The sequence below is a fragment of the Azolla caroliniana genome, unplaced genomic scaffold, assembly GCF_043228905.1.
Source record: "Azolla caroliniana isolate FFs.n. ecotype wild unplaced genomic scaffold, voAzoCaro1.0.p SCAF_14, whole genome shotgun sequence".
NCBI lineage: Eukaryota > Viridiplantae > Streptophyta > Polypodiopsida > Salviniales > Salviniaceae > Azolla > Azolla caroliniana.
The window spans coordinates 13483444-13508035 of NW_028230449.1; the positions used below are offsets into that span (position 1 = coordinate 13483444).

The following is a 24592-nucleotide window of genomic DNA, read 5'->3' on the forward strand; positions in this document are numbered from 1 at the left end:
CAATTTCTCACCTCTCTATTACTCCATATATATCTCTCAATTTTACTAGAGATGCCATTGTGGAATGTAGGGGTTGAACCCATGACCACCTCGTCTCCACTCACTGGGCAACCTTACTAACTGAGCTACATCCATCTAGGCTCTCTTATTTTATCATAATTACCTTACCCTAGTGGTAAGTTGTTAGCACTATAAGCATTGCGTTGTGGGTTCGAAACCCAACTTGCTCACATCTCTATTATATACTTCTTATATATCTCTTAATTCACTAGATGCCATTGGGGAATGTAGGGGTTGAATTCATCTGGGCTCTCTCTCTCTCTCCAATCTCGTATTCTCTCCATGTGTGTGTGTGTGTGTGTGTGTGGAGGAGGGGGCATATTATGGAAATAAGGAGAAGTTAGGAGAGGGGCATTTTTGGGAATTTAATTATTATATCTGATACTTTATGGAGGGGCACGTTTGAATTTCCCCCATTTCTGCTCGACACTTTGAGGGGGGGGGGGGGGGGGCGACGACGCGTGACGCAGAGAAACAGGAGTCGCCATGGCTGCGCAGCTCCCTTCCTCCGAGCCCCAGCTCAGAGCCCTGCTCTCCTCCGCCGTATCCTCCAGAGCTCATCACATCAGAAAAGATAAAGAGTATGCGAAATTTCTCTCAGCTCCCTCCTTTCTTCGAACCCCTTCCTAAGAAGTTTGAGAAGAATTTGTGTCTTTTTTCTTTCTTTTTTTTTTCTTTCTTTTCTTTTCGAAGCATTCATGTTAATTAATATATGGAAAATTCTCAACTTTCTTCCTCTCTTTTTCGTTCTCCATTCTCTTTTCTTTCCATTTCTTTGCCTTTCCGTTTTTTGAATGTCACAGAAATCTGAGCATTTTGGAAAAGTGTTAATGCTTATCATGTTGAAATTCGTTCTTCTTTTGAAAGACTTGATGTTTAATATCTTGCAATATCCAAGATCCATATAAACGAAATTTGTGGCCCTAAATGCTGATCTGATTAGAAAGGTAAACAGTATGAAAGCTCTTTCTTTTCTTTTCTTTGGGATTCCTTCAAAATTTGAGTTTTTTTGGTAGACTTCATTTTTAGTATGCTGAAATATATGTAATATGCTTTCATGAGACTATATCAATGATATATGCAATTTTTTTCTTCTTTTCTTTTCTTTCTTGTTTGTTTTCCTTGAATTCCCAAAAACTTTGAGACTTCAAGGATTGCATGTACAATCAGAACTTATTAACGTAAATGCAATTATATTTCTTTTGGAATAAATTCATTCTTATCACACATTGCATTCAATTCTCTACTAGAGAAACAATATTTACTATGGGTTGAAATGGTGTTTCATATGGGGAGAACCAATCCTTTCATATAGAAACAATGCTTTGAACTTTTTAGAAATTTGTTGATTACGAAATATTATCATCCTTCTCTTCATCTGAACTCGAAATTAGAATTTGGCTTTAGCAAATCACGTACCTTGAACTTCTTTTTGCGTTTCTGTGGCATAGAACTGAACTTTAGTCCGAGTTTTTAAGATGGCTCAAATCTGGACAAGTATATCTGGTTTGAGTATGTATGGCATAGTGCAAGGATTGGCCTTCATTTTATCTGCTTATTAACATAAAAAGACTTCTGGATGTTTTCTTTGTTTTCTAATTTAGAGGAAACTGGTTTTTTATAGTGTGTGCCAGATTATATTGTTTAAAACAATGTTTCTACTTGCTAGTAATGATTTGGCTGTGTTTAAAGAATGGAAGGTCTAAATGTCTACAGTTTAAATGTTTTCTCCTAATAACCCTGAATACTATAAACTGTGCATAGAAAATTTTGAATCCCGACCATAACTATTAAAATTGTGAGTGACCTTAATTCTACCCATGCTGTTTGGTCCATCGTTGGTCTAGCACAATGGGGTGAATAGTTATAAAATAGTGAGCTGATGTGATCCATGATTCTTAGATAGATTTCCAATTTTCATTTCGAACATGATTTCATTGGATTGTTTTTTATTTTCCATTTCATGTAAAATTTTCATTCCCTTCTATCTAATGTTTGATTCTGTTTTCAGTAGGATTTTCTATGTCATTATGTAAGTTGCCTAATTGAGTTTGTAGACTCTCCACTTTCTGATATGAAGGCCTTTGTCTTATCTACCTACCCAAATAGATTCTGTTGATACATATTTAATTCAAGATATCTATTGACCAGGACTATCACGATGGCAAATGTACGGAGGCTGCTTGAAAATGACCTTGGCCTTGATAAGTTTGCACTTGATGCACATAAATTGATACTCAATCCACTTGTTGATGAGGTGAGAGACATGCTACTTTATACGATTACAGGTGTCTCTCTTTATTTAACCGAAAAATGTCATTTCTGAAAGCACAGGTTCTTTTGGGTGCTGACAATGGAGCATCAGAAGAGGAGGAGAAGGAAGAGGACGATGGTGAGAATGCTAATGACGTTGATGAAACTCTAAAGGGAGCGTCATCTTCAAAAGCCATAAAGAAAGCTTCACATAAGAAGGCTAGAGCAGAGGAGTCATCTGAAGATTTGAATTCACAGGAAGATTCACACATTGAGGCACCCAAGAAAAAGAAACAGAAGAAGACAAAGAAAGAGAAAGTTCAGAGTAAAGAGGCACATGGGCATGATAGTGATAGCCATCCTGATGTCTCCGAGGATAGTGATGTGTCCGAAGTAAAAAAGCCAAAGAAGGTGACAGATTCATCTCCTAAAAGTTAGGAAAAAAGAAAATATATTTTCTTCTCATGATCTGACATCAGTTACTTTAGGTTGCCAAGACTGAAATTGTGAAGACTACACAAGACAAGAAAATTGACCGTCTACGAAAAACTATCAAAGCATGTGGACTGGGGTAAATGTGATGTTTCTTACAAACCTCTTTCTCGTAAGTATATGAGAGGAGAATTATCTAACGCCATAGCTTTTCTGTAGTGTTCCACCTTCCATATATAAGAAAGCAAAGCAGTTAGATGAAGATAAACAGAATAGTTTCATTATAAAAGAGTTGGAAGGGATTCTCAACCGGAAAGGCCTATCAGCAAATGCTACAGAAAAAGGTGCTCTTTTCTCGATCATTCCATTTTAATTTCAAAGAATATTAGGCTGTTCAAACAATCAATGTGATGAAACACTGCAAACTTTTTCTGGTCATCGTAAACACAAGGAATAAGTCTCAAAGAAGTGAAACTGGGTGTTTTGATGAGTTAACTATGCATGTGCATAGCCCACAGAAGAGGCCACACGTTTCATGCCAATGGCATGGTGCAATTCTCACCTTTATGAGGTATATTTATTGTATATAAGATACACGATTTCAAGTTGAAATGCTGTATAAATGAGTACAAGGGAGAGCCCTATTAATAAACCCATAAAAACTGAAAGCCAGCTGGATTGATAATATTATTTTTAAGGATATGAAAAAAATATTGTTTTTAAGGATTTTGTCGCAGAATTTTATTTTGCATTTAGGCAATGAAGAGAGCTAGAATTGGCATCTTTAGCAAGTTTTATTTATAACAAGAATTAAAAAATGATTAACCATGGGAACAAAGGCCTTCTATTGCCCAGTTGGCTACATCAGAGAAAATCTAATTGGTGCTCAACACTATAATTCTAAATCTTGCAATGCTAGGTATGTAGTTATGTTGCTAACTGACGACAAGCTGATAATGAATGACAAAGATTCTTGACTAGTGTCATCAGCCATGGCTGGTAGAGCTGTAAAAACTCCACAACATTAGGTATGGGTTCATTTGACAGAAGATCATAAGATGAAGAGCCTTGACTTATCTTCTTCGTTCAAATGGAAAGTTTACCAGATAATGATCCACCGAAGGTTGAATACCTCAGTCCTCCAAAGCTACAAATGGTTTCTTCTGCATATGCACATACACACATACAGAGACAAAATAATGTCACCTACGGTGGTTTCTTGCACACATGCACACACACATGATACTTAATACTTAACGTCTTTTAAGAGGCCAAAATGTCCTAAGACCAAATAAGAGATTACATCTTAAGTGTTGTCTCGCCTTTGAGAACAACAAATCAAAATAAATAAATGTTACTAAGTGAAAAAAAGTAAATAAGATACAAAGAGACTAAAGAATCTTGTTATCGGCACATGAAAGATTCTCAAATCAGATATATTGTACATTTTTTCTCCAAAAGATCTCTAGCATAGGTCGATCCAGAATGGAGAGGTCTCCAAAGTGAGGGAAGCACCTGCGATGGTGGGAGATAATAGCATTTCTCTGTCGATGACGGGGATGGTGAGATCATGGTTCATGAGGCCAAGGTCTACGTGCATGAAAAATTGCTATTGCCCGATCTATTGTAACCCCTTTGTTATGTCCTGGTGGGAACCCATTTGTGTAGCCCGTGATTGACTTGTAGCATTAGTAGGAGTGATGGGACTAAAGAAAGTTGTGATTGGATTGTGTGGCTGTACTATTGTCCTTCAACAATTTTTCCATGTGTCTCTTGAGTTCTAGCAAGTAAAGTCCCAAGCACTGTTGGTCCGCAAAAGCCTTGTTTAAAGAGGCAATGGTATCTCCCTCTCATTTTATAAAAGACACTACAGTGATAAACGTAATGTTCTTCAGATTCCACTCCCTTAATGACACAATTAGAAAATACTTTCTTCTAGAGGTATTCGTGCATATCTGCATACCTCAGTCTCTAGCTGATGTGATGAAGTTTGCAGCTGCCCTATCACTCTGTGCAGCACATGTGATAGATTTATGCCCATATAAGATGTTCTGATAATGAACCCATCCTCTGATGTGTGTAAATAGTGAGTCTTATAGCGGGCCATCTTCGCACCAAGTGATATTTTGGGGCTGATCCATGTTGTCTTGTTTTCCAAGTTAATAATATCAGTTTGGATCACTCTATTCTTTTCCACTTTGGTTAATGTTTAGATGGGGACAGTCCAAGCTATATTGGAACAGGGGTAGTGCTATTATGCTTATGCCATGTTACTCGAACCATTGCTGCATTTCAGCATACCAATAATGAATGTCTCCATGTTCAGCAAGTTGTCTTGATGACATAAGTGCCAACCTTGAGTACCTTCCTTTAGGGAGCTGGCAAAGTCGTTGGATACAGGTCACCGATTAGAATATGCCTTGATGATTATAGGGGCTGCTCCCATCTCTGCCCTTGGTCCCCATGTGTATACTCCATAGAGAAGAGTTGATGTCACGAGTGTATCAAATGGCCATAGTTTAGTTCATGGCTCTTGGAACTGCAAATGTGCACATTGTCTTTTGAAGCCTCCATAAGGAGAACCTAAGTGTTAGTCCTAGGTATGCCTAGGAGCGTGTGTATTCCACCTTTTCCTCTCCTAAGAAGAATTCTGGTTCTGATCTTATTACCCATGCTTGAGTGGTGTTAAACACCATCCCTTTAATTTTATCCATGTTAATCAATAAACATTTGTCCGTACAAAATAGTTTAAAGGCATTTAGATGTCTTTGTAATCCCTCCACAGAGTCAAAATCAGCACAATATCATCAGCATATATTAATATAAGTGTATAGCTATACCCACTAGGCATGCTTCTGAACCCCTGAATCTTCCTATGTAATGTGATACCTCATCTATATGGAGACTGAAGAGAGTGGGCAATAGTGGGCAACCTTATTTTACTCTGATTGTGCTAGCCATTGCCTTTGACAAACCATTGGGAGACTGCACTTTTCTTGACATGGATTCATATAGTGCATAAATTCCTCATTGCATATCTGTAGGGACACCAACGGCTTTGAGCCGTTGCATAAGCTGAGCACATGGCAAGTGTCAAAGGCTTTTCGGAAATCGACAAAGCTGCAATACATCCTCATATTATTGGCTCTGCCCTCCTCAATATGGGCTTGGATGATCAATATGTCAATCAAAGTTGTGAACTGCTTCCGAAAGCCTGCCTGTCCAGCTGAATGGCAGCCACTTCGCTCTGCCCATATATGCAATTCTGACTCTAGAATCGAGCCATATAGTTTAGCCAAGTAATGGCCAATCATGATTATCCTATAGTTGCTTGGCATCATGGGGTCTCTACTCTTGAGGATTGGCACAATGGTAATGTTCTGTCCATCCAGTAGGGAAACCTCACACATAGCTCTATTAAAGACATGTGCTAACAATGGGAGCAAGATGTCACGCGCATAGACATCTGGACGGCGCTTGGAAGATTGCAGTCCTTCAGAAAGTATCTTCTTAATGTTTCTAGAAACTACTACATCTATTTTTATGTACTATGATTGCCAATTTAAAAGGATTGTAGATTCAACTAATATATAACCTCTTAATTTTTCAATCAAGCGAAGTTGAAAGCAAGCATACTCCAATTTTGGAGAAATCATACATGGGCCAGCCAAAAGAATTGTGTTTTCAGTATCATTTTTGTTTTTAGCTATTATACGGAAGGATGACAGAACTTCCAAGTCTTAATTTTCAACGGGAATTAGCAATCGGCAATGGTTTGGTTTGAACTGAACCGAACTGTGAAACCACGGCTTAACCATTCAATGGTTTAAACAGTTCGATTTTGGTCCGGTTCAGTTTGAGTCTTTATCTGTTTAACGGTTTCCGATTAAAACGGTTTGAAACCATGGTTTTAATGGGCTGGCAGTTTAGGTTTGACACTTGATTATTTTCTTAAATATATATTTTAACAACCTTTTAACTTTTAAGCCTAATTTTGATATTTTAAGAAAAATCTTTAAATTTTGAAAAATTAAAATTTGAAAATTTTGAACTTTGACCTAACTTGAAAACCAAAACCGAATTATGAAACCACTGTTTCAATGGTTTGAATATCTTTAAATCCGTTTGGTTTGAGCTTGAATTTTTTGTAACGGTTCGGTTTGACCAGATTTGGTTTAAACAGTTTCATTCGGCTCGGTTTAAGTTTCCATTTTTTAAATGGTTCAGTTTTAAATGGTTTTAGTTTGACACTGTCGAACTGAACCGAACTATTGCCGATTATTAACAGGAATGAACAAATGGTCAACGAAGGATGTAGTTACTAGCCTGCAGCACAAAATTAGGAACTTGATCAATATCCTCTAGAGTAATGTGGATTCTTCTCGCATGTAGGAAAGATTGCAAGCAGCACATGCAATAATCTGTCACCTTATCAATAATAATAATAATATATTCAGAGAATTTCTCAATGAGCTTGTAAGTGTATTTTTTGTTTTTGGCCAAGTTTACTTGGATTGGGCTATTATTAGCTAAGAAATGGTTAAAACAAAATATCCTACTCAGTACGATAAAATGCATAGGCAATATTTAAGAAATTATCTCTTACAAATGCCGCATGATTCCCCGTGGCTGCTGAAGATTCTTTCATCAGTTATCATCATCATCATCATCATCAAAACTCTATTCTGAGATGCAAATTAGCAGTGACCAGCTTGATAGCTATGCTGCTATAAACAATCATTGTCTGTGTCATTTAATTTTTTTTGGAAAAAGCTTATGTTTGCCCTTCCCATGGAAGCATTTTGAATATTATAATCTTTGTGATTCACTCATTCTCTTTTGAAGGGTATGGTTAGCATGTTGAAGTGAATTTTTTTAATGTAGTATGTGTGATGAACTCACAGAGATCAAAGCTGTTAAGAGGAAGATAGCAAGGGAGAAAGATTTAGAAGGCATTGAAATGACAAATATAATAACAGAACCAAGGGGCAGAAGAGCTGCATCTCAGCTATTCTCTCCTGTATATAGGCCACCGAAGCCACCTATCAGGGAGCAAGAGAGTGAGAGTGAGAGTGAGAGAGAAAGTGAAAGTGGAAGTGAAAGTGAAGAGGATGCAAAGAAAGAAGATGGTGCAGAATCCTTTGAAGGTATCTTCAGTGTTATGTCTATGTTTATGTTAATTCTCTTTGAAGATTATATTTAACTTGAGCCTTCAATTCCACTTCGCAGATGATAAGAAAAAACCTGATAATAACAAACAACCCAATGATGATAAAGTACCTGATGATGACAAAAAACCTGACGATAACAAAAAAACCGATGATGACAAAAACCCTGATGATGACAAAGAACCCGACGATGACAAAGAACCCGACGATGATAAAAAACCCATCAATGACAAGTGTGCTCCAGAGTAAGTGGGAATAAACTGATTGAAAATGGGTTTCTGTACCATTAATTACCTCTCTTGCAAACACAAAGAAGCCACTATCTTATTACAACATCCTTGTTGCAGTATTAGCTATTTGCAGTCCTTGTAACAAGGTTAGTAATATGTCATGTATTTGTGACATTCAAAACCTCTTATACTTCATATTTCAGAGGCAAGATTTATCCTATGCAAACATTACAGGGTAGCTTGATGTCTTCATGTTAATGGTCTTGGTGAATAGCACTGTGATTCTCTATGCAACACTTAAGTGGGATCACTTGATTTGATTATGTTAAAATGGGGTTCATACAATTACCACTGTCACAAAATCAAAGAAGCCACTATCTACCTATCTATCATTTTATTACAAATTTTGAATCCCAGTAACAGGGTATTTGTCATGAAATTGTACTATTTGGTTTAAGCGTCTTTGTCTCTATTGTCACCATTGTGTAGAGCCAATTATTCATTTGTATTGCCATTCAAAACAATAAGCATAATGTTAATGAGTTGAGAAGCTCCTCTTTTAACAAAAATAAGGTTTTGGATTAGCTAAATCAAATTGTGTGAGTAATTATGTGCACATTATCTTATTACTCTAAATCATAGCCCCATGTGTTTGAATTGTCTAAATCTAGAATAAGAAATTATATGGCAATTTCCCATCCGTGAATCAATGAATAAGAAGTGATATTTATAGATGAAGCGCAGGAATGTGAGTTTTCTTTAGTAGATCCCCTATTTATAAAATAGGGAGTGATTGATATGTGTGGTTCATGCACAAGCCCTTGTTTTCTGGATTTCACCTAAAACAACATATACATGTAAGAAAGAACTAGTGCGATTTACCAATGTACCCTCGAATTTTTGGAAGTACCATCTACCAAAACATTGTTTGAGATGAACTCTAAAACATAAAAAATTGGCAATTTGACTTAATGCTTGGGATAGGACAAGAACAACATAATGGAATTTAAAATAACTTTATGCTTAAATATCCTTAGGGGAATGTAGCAAAGGAAAAACATAGGAGACCATGTACAAAGCTATACAAGGTCAACAATGTGCAGATGGGAAATAGTGGGAAAGAAATGTGAGAATGGTCCTTGAGAGGCAATGAGGGCCTATATCTCCTTTCTGTGAGAGTGACTTGGTCAAAAGGGATTTTGCGGAAGGAAGCATCCTAGTGGCATGTGTCAATGGAGAGCTTTTGTGGAATAACTTGGCTCAGACACAAGAATAAGCAAAAGGAAGCATCTCTCATATGGATGAAGAGATTGCATTTCACCTGTGATAGCAATGCTCATGTCTCTCTCTCAAAACACTTTTAAGTAACATGGGGATTAGTCAAGGATGTCGATTATCACCTACACTCTTTGGTTTATGCATTGATAAACCCTAAACCCTGGTTAATATGGTTGCAAGAGAAGACGGATTAGATGCCCCAAAACTAATGCAACAATTTATCTTATTGCTTTTATATGCAGATGACGTGGTTATATTTTCATATGATGTTGATGGTATGCAACGTTTACTTGGAGCATTAGAAGCATTTTGCCATAGTAGTGGACTAACTGTAAATTTGGATAAAACAAAATGGTGGTAGTGTGAACCATCCACCCTCACCAATACCCTATGCTTACATATAAGGGAGAACATGTACAATTTGTACAAAGCTTTAAGTATCTTGGTATTGATGTACCTGCCATGAATTAAATGGAGTGTATGCTTTGAGTCTAAACTTCAAGTTCGTTGGAAAAGTTATTATACGTTGGAAAATAAATGTAACCAAAGTGATAGTCATGGATGGGAAGTGAAACTAATGTTATTTAATGCCATGGTAACACAAGTTTTGCTTTATGAAGTAGAAATGTGGGGAGGCTCTATCTCTCTTAATGCATGGAATGAGGTTGAGAAGATTCAAAAGATGTTTTTAAGGAGACAACTAGGAGTAAAATCCACCTATCAAGTTATCTCTTGGAAACTGGGAGTTTGCCCAATAGAGATATTGGCACTATAGAGAGGATATTAAAAAAGTCAAGAAAATACAAATCATACATTACCATATCTTGCTGGGAATGTTGAATGTAGACTACAAAAGAATCACAAGAGCAAAATTCTCTCATCCGGTTGGGTTGTTGACATCAAAAAATGGTTCAAAAGATGGGATGTGTAACATCGCTTAGAGCTTTCAAGTGATGTTATGAAATATGTAGTTATTGAGGAAAGGTTAATGGACCCACTAAGGAAGAAGTGGAAAGATGTAAAAGGACAAAATTAGGTTATTATATTGCAAATAATCAATCCCGAATGTTGGGTTCTATATAAGGCAAGAAGGCCTATTGATCGTATTCAACCTTACCTCATTACTAACATGAGTATTAACTCTCGTAGAACCCTAACACTCCTTCACACTCGATCACATAACCTAGGTATTGAAGTTGCATTATGGAATCAAAATCAGCCAAATATAAAGACATGTAAGGTATGCAAGGAAGGGCTAGTAGAGGATGATTATCACTTGCTTTTTACATGCTCTGCATATAGTGCAATTTGTGAAAGCTATGATGATATATTGAGAGGGGGCGATGACTTAAGTATCATGTACTAAAGAGAACATCTAGAAGGTTGAGCTCATATGTGTATGCCTTATTTGCTCATCGAGACTTGGTGCTTCAAAGTATGAATATCTCTTCTTAGGAAGAAGACACACATCAAGATAACTTTTGTACTTACGTCCTATGGGTCAATATTGGCTTCTCTATGGATGCTGAAAATAAACAAATAAACAAATATCAATCAATCGTAATTAGCTTACATGTTACACTACTAGAACTACATCTTGGGTTCAAAACCCAATTTTCTCACCTCTCTATTACTCCATAGATGTCTCTTATTTCATTAGATGCTATCGTGGAATTGTAGGGGTTGAACCCATGACCATCTAGTCTCCATTGGGCAACTTTACCATCGGCCCAATGAAGCTAAGTGTCACCTAACTATCTCCCATAGCCCAGTTGAGGTGGTTGGATTATATGTCTATCTCGGAGTCACTTTCAGTGCCTGCTTAGGTAGATTTTCGATGACACAAGTAGCGAAGGATAGACTTAAAAGAGGACATGCATCCCTCTCACTCCTCAAGAGACAATGCCATCAAGCATACTTTCAAGAGCCACGGACTAAAGGGTGGCCCTTTGACTCATTAGTGACTCCCTCCCTCATGTGTGCATCAATGGTTTGGGCTCTAGGACTACCATCTTTCATGTGGACGCAATTAGAGAGACCATTGGTGATAATGTTATCACGCCAACTCCGAAGCAAATCGACAGTACCACATGACATTATTAGGGCTGAATTCACTTTACCCCTGATGTTAGTAGAGACACTTTTTCCACTTGTAGTCTTTATCCACAGGATACATAGCCAACCACATGATACAATATCCCATCAAGCCTTTATGGCCTCTCGATCACTGTAAGAGTCCGGCTATACTAGCTCATGGTATGACATGATGGTGAGTTGGCTTCTTGTGAACGGTCTAGAAATTAATAACCTCCCTCCCTTAGGTACAACCATGCGATTGATAACACTTTAATATCTCATGAGGGCCGCAATAAAGTAATACGCCAAGAAATATGGCAAATTTACACTCGGTATAAATGGATCACCCCTCTAGAGCCACTCCCATCTAAAATGTTGTAATATAAGGAACACTTCATGCACTTTTCTAAGTTAGGTTTGTTGAGAATCAAGCTCAACTTGGTCTAGTGTGTGAACTCACCTTGAGAGTGAATAGACACTCCAACGGTCAAGAGTCACCATTATGTCACCACTTTGTATTCTAGCATTTAGTGTGAGTCATAGAATCATATTCTATGACACATAACTTATGAGCTTTCACATTCCCCATGCTCCATGAGTCTTGTAGTTAATGAAGAGAGAGGGTGACTACATAAAGCACCCTCCTCCCACCTTGTATAATGTTGAGTCTTTCTCCTTTGTCAATATACTTTTACCTTGCGTATTCTCTGTATTTCACTCTCTCTCTCTCTCACTCACACTCTCTCTCTCTCTCTTACACACACACACATAACTCACATCTCTTCTGCGTCACAAGAATCTATCTCTTGATTCTTTACATGGTATCAGAGCGATTTGGTAGCTCAATCTAGCCCATTCGCCTCATTGTGATCGTGTGTTGTGCTCTACGCCGACGCCCAAGAATCGGCTCATAGCTCGCTACATAGCTCGCATTCGAAGAGAGAAGAAGAAGAAGAAGAATCGACATAATGAATACTCAAATGGGGAGCGCTCTCCCTACCGAGAAGTTGGATCGAAACAACTTCGCATCTTGGGAGTACAAGATGCACCAATACCTTGTTGGACAAGGCTATTGGAGCTACATCAAAGGAGCGCATGAAGACCGACCCGCCGAAGCGGCTCCCGGATACGCGACATGGGAGCAAGCCGCAAGCCGCAAGCCGCGTGATGTATTGTTTGGCGACATGTGTTCATGACCACATGCTCGGTTACATTCGAGAAGCCAAGATGCTGAAGGAAGTGTGGGAAAATCTACGAAAGATTTTCGCCGCCAACACGGCCGCGAGGAAGCTTCAACTCCGCCAAGAGTTGAACAACATTCAACAAAAGGACATGTCCATCACGACATACACCTTGAAGATCAAGGAGCTTTGCGACTCGCTCGGCTTAATAAGTATAAGTATAGATGATGATGAGATGGTGCAAATAGGCCTCGGTGGTCTCGCACCACGGTTCGGCGCGATGCGAACCGCCGTTCTAGCACGGGAGAAATCTCCCTCCTTCTTCGAGCTCCAATCAATGCTATTGGTCGAAGAAAACCACGTGCGTACAAGGAGCAATGAGTCGGAAGGCCACATGCTCTACACGCACTCTAATGGAGGAAGAGGATGCGAACGAGCGAGAGGCCGATTCGGCCAAGGACAAGGCGGACGAGGTCCGACCTACGACAACAACTCCCAATTTCGGCCGCAAAACGGAGACCAACGAGGAACCTTCGCAAGAAGGGGGAGCTTCCACTCCGGCCCGAGCCGTCAAAACGCAACCGAATGCGGATATTGCGGAAAGCTCGACCACCACGAAGAAGAGTGCTGAAAGAAGATGCGTGAATCGACTTCCACAAGCCAACAACTCACGAATTACGCGCACAATTCCGACTACGAAGAGTATAGCGGAATGTACAAGCACAACTCCGACTACAAAGATCGTGGCGGAATGTACGGGCACAACTCCGACTACGAAGATCGTGGCGGAATGTATGTGCACAACTCCTACCGTGGCGGAATGTTCATGATGAAACATAGAGCAAACTCTATGTCGGCCGCTACCTCAACTAGTGCCTCCGGTCCGGAAGACGTATGGTTCGTCGATTCCGGTGCCTCGAACCATATGACATCGCATCAAGAATGGTTCCGAGAACTTCGAGAGCCGGACTGACCCGACTATGTTGAAACTGGAGACGACACTACGCACCCGATTCGGCACATTGGCAATGTTCCGTTCGGAAAAGAAGGTAAGCAAAATTACATTAAAAATGTCTTACATGTACCGACCATTACGAAGAATTTGGTCTCCGTCGGCCAAATTGTAGAGCAAGGGATGCAAGTTCGATTTAATCAAGGTGGTTGCTTCATCGAAAAAGAGGACCGACTCATCGCACGCGGACGAAGAGAGGGACGGATGTTCATTCTCGATTCATGCGAGATGAAATCCGCCATGTTCGCGAATAACACGAAAGCCAACTCCGACATAGAGCTATGGCACAAGAGAATGAGCCACATCAATCTCAACAAACTCAAAGCAATGAAATTGAAAGGAGTCGTCATCGGACTCCCGACATTCAAAGAGAAGGAGATTGAAGGTGTATGCGAAGCGTGCCAATTCGGCAAGCAACACCGACACTCATTCCCGAAAGAGCGGAACGTGAGCAAAGGTCTGCTCGACGTAGTCCATTCCGACGTATGGGGACCAGCGCAGACGGCTACATTCGGCGGATGCCGATATTACGTGCTCTTCATCGATGACTTCTCTAGGCACACTTGGATCTACCCAATGCGGCAAAAGAGCGAAGTGTTCAGACACTTCCAAAACTTCAAGAATGAAGTCAAGAAAGCCATGGGCCGACATGTACAATTCCTTCGATCGGATGGCGGCAAGGAATACTTCTCGGACGATTTCACGGCGTATCTCCGAAAGGAAGGAATTCGACGAGAATTCACTTGCTGACACACTCCGCAACAAAACGGAGTAGCCGAGCGCAAAAATCGGCACATCCTCGAAGTAGCGGGGGCCATGATGAACGAGAAGCATATGCCCAAGTGATATTGGGCCGAAGCTGCAAATACGGCCATCTACCTAATTAACCGGTGCACAACATCCAGCGTGCACGAGGTCACTCCGCACGAAAAATACTTCGGAAAGAAGCCGGACTTATCGCATATCCGGATATTTGGCGCGATAGCGTACGTGCACATCCCCGACGAGAAGCGCCAAAAGCTTGACCCGAAGTCGGAGAAATGTATCCTCGTAGGATACTCACTGGAGCAAAAGGGGTACAAGTGCTACAACCCCTCAACTCGAAAATCTCGAGTAAGTCGAGATGTCATTTTTGACGAATCAGTATCCTGGTACGCACCAGAGACAACTTCAACTCCGACTCCGCTCGACCTGGAATCCGCCGAACAAGAGATAGAGGATGAAGATCGCCTTACGCGCATGATAGAAGAAAGTCTGATCATGAACCGACTGAGCGAACCACAAGAGCCTTTGAGCGATCAAAGCACATCACGGCCTAGCTTGAAGATGGACAAAGGCAAGGCGAAAATGGCGGAATACGCAGATGATTGCATCGACGACGATGAGTCAACTCACTCACTCGATAGTGAGTTCGGCGGCTTCGATGTCCCAATCGGAGCTAAGAAAGCCCTCATCTCTGCAAATGAAAAGCTCTATCGATCCACCCGTGAAAAGAACCCCGTAAGCCGATTCGGCTACAACGATTATATGGCGTACCATTACGCCTTTATGATGAAGGTAGCGACAATACGGGAGCCAGAAACCTTTTCCAAAGCCGCGAAGGACTCGTGATGGATCGAAGCAATGAACGAGGAGATGCAGGCACTAAGGAAGAATGAGACGTGGGATCTCGTTCCCACCTCACCACACAAAAAGGCAATCGGATGCAGATGGATCTACAAGGTGAAGTATAACGCCGATGGCTCCGTAAACTGCTACAAAGCTCGACTCGTAGCGAAAGGATACACTCAGACGCATGGCGTCGACTACGAAGAGACCTTTGCCCTGGTGGCAAAGATGACGACGGTATGGACCGTAATTGCGATTGCCGCGGCGAAAGGGTGGCATCTCCATCAAATGGACGTCAAGAATGCCTTTCTACAAGGCAAATTAGAAGAGGAGGTGTACATGATCCAACCACCCGGCTTCAACTCGAGTAACCATCTGAAAGCCGTTTGCCGACTCAAGAAGCCACTCTACGGCCTCAAGCAAGCACCGCGTGCTTGGCATTCGAAGATAACGCAATATCTTCATCAAATCGGCTTCTATATGTCAAAATCGGACAACTCTCTCTACATACGAAGCGATTCCGCAAGTCCGATCGTCATCATTTTATATGTGGATGACCTAGTCATTGGAGGTGAGCATCTCGTCGAAATCAATAAAGTCAAATCCCTCCTTTCCAACAAGTTCGAGATGACGGACATGAAGGAGCTCCACTACTTCCTCGGCATCGAGGTAATTCAGACTCCGGCCGGAATCATGATCTCTCAATGGCACTACATGCTCAACTTGTTATACAAGTTCGGGATGGTTGAGTGCAAATCCGCGGCAACCCCGTTCGATCGCAATCTCAAACTCAATGCGAACTCCGACACCAAAGCGTGTGAGCCGACTCAATATCGGCAACTCATCGGGAGTCTCATCTACCTCACGATCACATGACCCGATCTTAGTTATCCAGTCGGTCTCCTTAGCCAATTCATGCAAACACTGCGTGATAATCACTTGGATTGCGGTAAGCGAGTTCTACGATATGTGAGCAACACAATGGATTGTGGCATCCTCTACAAGACCGTGATGCCAATACGACTCGAGGGTTACACAGACGCCGATTGGGCCGGCTACAAAGCCGATAGAAGATCAACCTTTGGATTTGTTTTCTCCCTCTGCAGCGGAGCAATATCCTGGAGTAGCAAGAAGCAGCCTACTGTTGCTCTTTCGAGTACGGAGGCGGAATACAGGGGTGCAGTCGTAGCTGCATGTGAAGCCGTATGGCTCAAAAGGATACTCAAGAATCTGGGCGTACCCATCAACGATCCGACTTCCCTTTACTGTGACAACATTAGCAGTATCTATCTAGCTCGGAACCCGGTGTTCCATGCGCGGACAAAGCACATCGAAGTGTACTATCACTTCATCCGAGAGCGTGTTCTAGCTGGAGATGTTGACCTACAACACATTAGCACCAATCTTCAAACGACCGACATCTTCACTAAAGCCTTAGGAGCCGACAAGCTATGGCAAATCATGACTGATCTCGTATTGACGATTCGTGACCTGCCAAGCTTGAGGGGGAGTACTGAAGACATTACGTAGTGGATTCCGCAAACCACGCACACTACGCAATAATGCGTGGATTTCGCAACCACGCAACGAAGCCGCGAAGAGCCGATCCACCGCGCAAAGCCGCGAAGAAAGACGCAAGCCGTGTCGTGATATGGCAAGACTCGAACCCATGACCTTAGGTTATATGGATCGAGCTCTTGACCATTAGATCATCTATTGTAATACGTAAGATATTATTTTCATTTACATTTTATTATAGGAAATTAGTGTATATTCCAGATTTCTCTGGAACATTCTAGAAGCTTCAGGATTACTCCTGAAAACACTATAAAAGAGGGCACTAGGCATTATATTGAACCAAATTGGTTCAACGCCAGTCTTAAGCCTTTTAGCCACCATTGTATATTCTCTTCATATAATACATATCTTTCTTATCATCTCTCTCTCTCTCTCTCTCTCTCTCTCTCTCTCTCTCTCTCCGTCTCGCTCACTTCTTTCTTCTCTCGAAGAAGTTCCACACCTCTCATAGTACTAATCCTTCGTTTAGTACTAATTCCTTCTCTGTCTCAGTACTGTTCCTGATAGTTTGAACCAATTTTTCCTACCTTCTGTCTCTCTCATTTCCTACTAATCTTTTATTCCTCTTTTCTTTCATCCCATGGTCACTGTTAGTGCTGAAGAATATCAATCTGTTTTCTCGGAATTTCAATGCTTGAAGGAGAAGTTCCATGCTTTGGAACAAGAAAACCAACGGTTGCTGGGGGATCTTCAACAAATCTCCTTAGAAAAGCAGCAAACGCAACAACAACATGGGGAACTTGCGTTACGCGTGCAACAACTCGAAGCAACCATCGTAGTGATGCAACAACAAGGGCCCGGAACACAAGGGATTCATAAAGAACCCAAGATTGGCCTTCCCATGAAGTTCAATGGAACGCGATCGCAGTTTAGAGGGTTCCTTAACCAGGTACGATTAGTTATTCAAATGCATCCTTCCCGATATCCCACCGATGCATCACGAGTGGGTTTAGTAGGCACTTTGTTAAGTGGCTCAACGTTGTCATGGTTCGCTCCACTATTAGAAAAGGAATCTCCGTTACTCAACAATTTTGAAGAGTTTCTAGGTGAGTTTAAAGCATGTTTCGGAGATACTGATAGCATCAGGACCGCAATCAACAAAATCCGGCGATTACGCCAAGGTGACCGTCCAGCCTCCGCATACGCTGCAGATTTTCGCCTACTCGCTGTCGTGACTCTTGAGTAGGAAGCAGAGAGAGAGCGATGGCGATAGAGATAACGATAACGATAGAGATGGCGAGAGCGGTAGAGATAGCGATAGTGATAGCAAAAGAGAGTGAAAAAGGGAGAGAGTGCGAGAGAGAGAAAAGTATAAGTGAGAGATAAGAAATGGGAATGAGATTATATTATGAGAAAGAAGATTACAAGGAGTAGGCTAAGGGCTAAAGACTGGTGTTGAACCGAATGAGTTGTGATGAGTGTATGGACTCTTATTTATAGGCCCTTATGGAGTATTCTAGAATGTTCTAGAATATTTTAGATATTTATGAATAATAATAATAATAAATATAATCATGAAATATTCAAGAACATTCTAGAATAATCTAGAATGTTCTAAATATCTCGTAATAACTAAACATATAATTATTATGATTACATCTCACATATGTTATTACAATGGTTAAAGTACAATATGTAAACCAAGAGGTTATGGGTTCGATTCCTGGTTCGCCAAGATGAATGTCATGATAAGCCAAGATGTATGTCTTCATGACATTATCCCCCCTTTTCGATGACGAGTTGCACGAGTCGGAAGAAAAGAGTTCAGACTTGGTTTATGAGGATATTGGTTGTGAAATGCAACAACCATGTCGGAGGCATTGGCAAGATGTTCGGCAGGCTCCCATGTTCGATCATTAGGTGTATAGCCTAACCAATCAACCAAGTAGTATAGTTTGTTGCGAATGATCTTGGAGTCGAGGATAGCGGCAACCTCATATTCAGAGCCATTGGAAACGTCAATTGGAGGTGGGGGAGGTGTAACACGACCCGGAATAGAGCTCGTTGTGTAGGGCTCCAAAAGTGAAACATGGAAGACCGGGTGAAGACGCATATGAGGAGGAAGATCAAGACGAAATGTCACATCATTGATCTTACCACTTATGACATATGGGCCAAAACGTTGATAATCCAATTTGTAGCAAGGTCGGGTCGTTTTAATGCTACCTTGTAAGAGCCATACACGATCGCCTACTTGAAATGTAGTCGATGAATCACGCCGATGACGGTCAGCAATCTTCTTTTGAGTGTTTTGGGCTTCACATAAATGATGCAAAAGCATATCCTGAACTTCTTGGAGTCGAGTGAGCCGATCTTCAGCAGCTGGGTTTTTTGGGAGTTCAGGATGTTCAAGCATCGTCCAACGAGGATGGTACCCAATGTTTGCAAAAAATGGGGAATATCCAGTAGAAGAATGCTCGGAGTTGTTATAAGCAAATTCTGCCAAAGGTAGTAAATCCACCCAATCATCTTGTTGATAATTGACAAAACAACGTAGATATTGCTCGACTGTTTGGTTGGTGCGCTCACTCTGCCCATTAGTCTCTGGATGGTAGCCGGAAGAGAGTTTACAAGAAGTATGTAAGAGTTTGAACATGTGCCGCCAAAATTTCGAGATGAATTGGGGACCCCGATCACTGATAATATCATCCGGAAGACCATGATGGCGAAACACCTCCCGCATGAGTAAATCAGTTGTCTCTTGACTAGTAATGGTCTTTGTGCATGGAAGGAAATGTGCCATCTTCGTAAAACGATCGACAACCGTGAGAATCGAATCAAATCCCTTGGAAGGTGGAAGATCCGTAATAAAGTCCAAGGAAATAGATTTCCATGGGCTCTCCGGAATAGGCATTGGCTGTAATAAGCCATATGGATGATGTCGAGGCTTTTTTGATCGGCAACATGTATCACAGCTACGAACATAATCCGTAACAAAATGGCGAAGCCGTGGCCACCAATATCGGCGAGAAATCAACTCAAAAGTCTTGTGGATGCCGAAGTGTCCCGCCATTGGTGTGTCATGACATTGTTGCATGACTTTGAGTCGAGAAGGACCGTCAGGCACATACAAGAGAGTTTGTCGAAAAAGTAACCCATCATGCCAACTAAACTGGGTGTAGTCTAGACGAGGATTTTGAGTTTGGGAGCTAGATGCACGATTTGGGATAATATGGCTCAAAACCTCTTGGGCGAACGCATCAGTCGCAATCTGCTCACGAATGGAATCAAGAAGCCTTGAATCTCCCGGTGTGTTGATGGTATGCATTGCCATTATTCGTAGACGATCAGGACCTAAGAGGATTTGCTTTTGGCTTTCAAATGCGGCCTCTCCAGGTTGAAGTTCCATATACGAACGTCTAGATAAAGCATCTGCTTTTCCTTGTTGCATCCCAGGGCGATATAGAATTACAAAATCGAAACGAGTTAAGAACTGCGCCCAACGAGCTTGTCGTCGATTCAAGACTCGAGCACTTTGAAAGTATGTTAGATTTTTATGATCATTGTAGACAATAATCTGTTGAGAAGAACCCTCCAGAAAATGACGCCATTGTTGAAAAGAATCCACAATGGCAAGAAGCTCTTTGTCGTGAATCTCATAGTTGATTTCTGCGGCTTCAAATTTTCGTGAGTGAAAAGCCACCGGGTGCAGTTCACCATCATCACCAATTTGGGATAGTACACTTCCGAGTGCGAAATCCGATGCATCAGCTTCAAGTATAAAGCGCCTCATTGGATCGACATGGATTAAGATTGGTGCGGATGTAAATGCTTGCTTTAAACCCTCAAATGCAGAGTTCACATCTATACTCCATACAAATGGTCGATTCTTGTGCGTCAGTTGAGTGAGGGGCAACACAATTTTTGAATAATCTTTGATGAACTTGCGATAAAAGTTTGCGAACCCCAAAAAACATTGCACATCTCGCACGGACTGTGGTGTTTGCCAATCCAAAATTGTTCGAACCTTTGATGGATCCATAGAGATGCCATTTGAAGAGACTATGTACCCCAAAAACTCCACTTGACATTGGTCGAAACTACACTTCTCCAATTTTGCATAGAGACCATACTCTCGTAGCCGTTGCAAAACTTGGCGAACATGTATATCATGTTCTTCTTGAGTTTTTGAGTAGATCAAGATATCATCCAGGTAAACAATGATGAAGATATCGAGGAAGTCTCGAAAAATATCATTCGCCATATGTTGGAAGACTGCTGGTGCATTCGTGAGGCCAAAAGGCATCACTGTGTACTCAAAATGACCATAGCGAGTGCGGAACGCCGTCTTCCATTCATCCCCAGGACGAATTCGAACAAGGTTGTAGGCACCTCGAAGATCTAACTTCGTGAAATACTTTGCTTCACTGAGGCGTTCTAGAAGGCTTGAGATCAATGGGAGAGCATATCGGTTTCTAACGGTCACTTTATTCAAGCCTCGATAATCCACGACCATACGAAGCGTACCATCTTTCTTCTTAACGAAAAAGATGGGTGCACCAGCAGGAGATTTTGAATGTTGGATAAAACCATTTGCCAAGTTCTCATTGATATATTCTCGAAGAACCTCTAACTCCGTGGGCGAAAGATTATAAATTGGTCCCCATGGAGGCTCTTTTCCTGGCTGCAAATCAATTGGGCAATCATATGGTCGATGCTCTGGTAGTCTATTAGCCTTCACCTTATCGAACACATCGGAGAATTCTATGTACTTCTTTGGTAGTTGGACCCCCAATTCTTGTGAGCTAGATGAGGGAGTTGCTAAAACCGCAAATACCATCATGTCTTCCTTTCTTCCATCCTCTCGTAATTGATGTATAGAGATTGTTGAAATTGTGGGGGATCCTAGATCCTTAGTTGGAGCTTCAAGAGACTTGGATTGTACGGTGACCTCTTCAATAGTTCTTTTTCTCCAATCAATGGTTGGGTTATGTAACTCAAACCAAGGAAGACCAAGAACTAGAGAGTGCTCCGGACTACTAATGATGTTAAATGAGATGACACTAGCCAAATTACCTAGGACTACACGAATTGGTTCAGACTCTTCGACTATATCTCCTGATGCTATAGGGCGACCATCGATGACTCCTACAGCTACTGGGTTTGGGAGTTTTTTCAAGATGATGTTTTGAGTCAATGCAAACTCGCGATCCATGAAACAAGAATTGGCTCCGGAATCTAGGAGGGCAGAGGCTAGGGCGCGATGACCTGTAGATGTGCTAAGCTCGACTTGTGCAGAAAAAACTCTACTAACTTGATTTGATGAAATGGAACCACAACTAGGTACTGACTCTACATAACTAGGATGGTCCAACCAAATGGCTCCTATTTTGGCCGGACTTATTCGTTTAACACATCCTCTAATTGGCTCAAGACATCAAATCTATTCTCATGGCATGGGCTATTAGGCTTAGTACTTAAGTTATTAGAAGTGATAGTAGAACTTGATGTAGGGTTGTCATGTGCACTTACTTGGTAAACTTGACGCCTGGGTTTATGTGGACAATTCACAGCTATATGTCCTGGACCACCACAGTAGAGGCATAGGCGATGCGCCCGACGTCGTTGTTTCTCAGCATCTGATAAGGGCCCTCGACGTTGTGTCGACTCTATTTCCATCGGAGTGGGACCATCCCTCGTAACGGGTCTAGAACCTTGTGGCGGTGTGGCGACTATAGAAGCGTATGTCTGTTCCGGTTGGCGGCGTAACATTTGTTGACGTTCAGAACGTCGCTCAAATAGGCGATTATCACATCGCACAGCTCGGCTAATAGCTTCAGTAAGAGACTTTGGATCTTCATGGAAAGTAAGAAGAAGATCTTTGACATCGTTACGCAAACCCTGACGGAATTGATCCATTAAGGCTGCCTCATCCCAAGGGATGTCGCATGCCAAGAGACGGAAATCTGCGGCATAAGCTGAAGCGGGACGATCTCCTTGTCGGAGTCTTCGAATCTTGTTTATTGCAGTCCTAGTGCTATCCGTATCTCCAAAACTAGCTTGAAACTCCTTAACGAATGCCTCGAAATCCTCCAGTAATGGTGATTTCTTCTCAAGAAGTGGTGCAAACCATGCTAACGCTGTACCGCTTAGCAAGGTTCCTATTAATCCCACACGGGCAGCATCAGTTGGATACCGATTGGGATGTAACTGAATCACCAAACAAACTTGATTCAGGAAACCTCGAAAGAGAGATCTGGTACCATCAAACTTGGCAGGGAGGCTAATCTTTGGTTCCCTTGGGGAGTTTTGAACCCCCGCCGCTTGTTCTCGTAATGTTAATATAGTAGCCTCAAGTTGATGAACCCGTTGTGATAACTCCTCATATTGATGAGCTTTCTCAGTACTGACTTGTTGAAGATCCCCGAGTAGCCTTTGATTTTCTTGCTCTAATGCCACAAACTTAGTGGTGAGCATATCGAGCTCCGAAAGGACACACATATACTCTTGCTTGCTGACCGACTCCATAACCGCGGGGGAAAAAGAAAGAAGGATAAAGAAGAAAGCTTGCTAGGGTTATTGGAGAAAGGGAAAAGAAATATTCGGTTCAAACTGTCGTGACTCTTGAGTAGGAAGCAGAGAGAGAGCGATGGCGATAGAGATAACGATAACGATAGAGATGGCGAGAGCGGTAGAGATAGCGATAGTGATAGCAAAAGAGAGTGAAAAAGGGAGAGAGTGCGAGAGAGAGAAAAGTATAAGTGAGAGATAAGAAATGGGAATGAGATTATATTATGAGAAAGAAGATTACAAGGAGTAGGCTAAGGGCTAAAGACTGGTGTTGAACCGAATGAGTTGTGATGAGTGTATGGACTCTTATTTATAGGCCCTTATGGAGTATTCTAGAATGTTCTAGAATATTTTAGATATTTATGAATAATAATAATAATAAATATAATCATGAAATATTCAAGAACATTCTAGAATAATCTAGAATGTTCTAAATATCTCGTAATAACTAAACATATAATTATTATGATTACATCTCACATATGTTATTACAATGGTTAAAGTACAATATGTAAACCAAGAGGTTATGGGTTCGATTCCTGGTTCGCCAAGATGAATGTCATGATAAGCCAAGATGTATGTCTTCATGACACTCGCCGCCGATATCCCTTGGGATGATCAAGCGTTGATGGAGCAATTCCGTTATGGTTTACGCAACGACGTCAAGGATTTAATCTTGACCTTCCCCGAAGAGCCAAAGTCCTTCACAGAAGCAATCAGTCGCGCGGTGAGATGTGACAACCGCCTCTTTGAGCGACGTTCGGAACGACAACTACAGATGCCGAGGGCAAGATCAGAGCCCACCTACGCCTCAGTGGTAGCAAGACCTTTTCCGAGGGAGTCATATAATGCGCCTCTAGCGAATACTCCGACTCCGATGGAGATTGACACTACACGTCGTCGAGGGCCATTATCCGAAGAAGAAAAGCAACGACGCCGTACAAATCGACTATGTCTTTACTGTGGTGGACCAGGACATATCGCAATAAATTGCCCCCATAGGCCAAGAAGACAGGTAAACCAAATAGTCGCTAGTTCTAATTGTACTAAACCCGAGCCTATTTCAGTAGGGATATCTGATAGTCCTAATAGTACTAATATCCCAGATCTAGCAAACAAATTTGATGTCCTTAGTCAGTTAGAAGAAGAGTTAAACGACTAAGTCCAGCCAAAATAGGAGCCGTTTGGTTGGACAGCCCTAGATCT

General features: G+C 41.4%; 1 protein-coding gene across 2 annotated transcripts; it reads left to right on the plus strand.

Annotated features, from left to right (window-relative positions):
* Nucleotides 1-508: 508 nt before the first annotated feature.
* LOC147855516 (uncharacterized) lies at nucleotides 509-8535 on the plus strand. 2 transcript variants are annotated; one of them, XR_015530831.1, is made up of 8 exons: nucleotides 509-641; nucleotides 2212-2317; nucleotides 2395-2724; nucleotides 2802-2884; nucleotides 2965-3089; nucleotides 7650-7892; nucleotides 7975-8247; nucleotides 8299-8535. XR_015530831.1 is itself a non-coding variant. In XM_087330449.1 (7 exons), the coding sequence occupies exons 1-7, from the start codon at nucleotides 547-549 to the stop codon at nucleotides 8160-8162; spliced, it is 1170 nt and encodes a 389-aa protein (XP_087186575.1). In that variant the 5' UTR covers nucleotides 509-546; the 3' UTR covers nucleotides 8163-8535. The 2 variants fall into 2 exon arrangements, 1 of the variants encoding a protein (XP_087186575.1); XM_087330449.1 differs by having other exon boundaries at nucleotides 7975-8535.
* Nucleotides 8536-24592: the final 16057 nt, after the last annotated feature.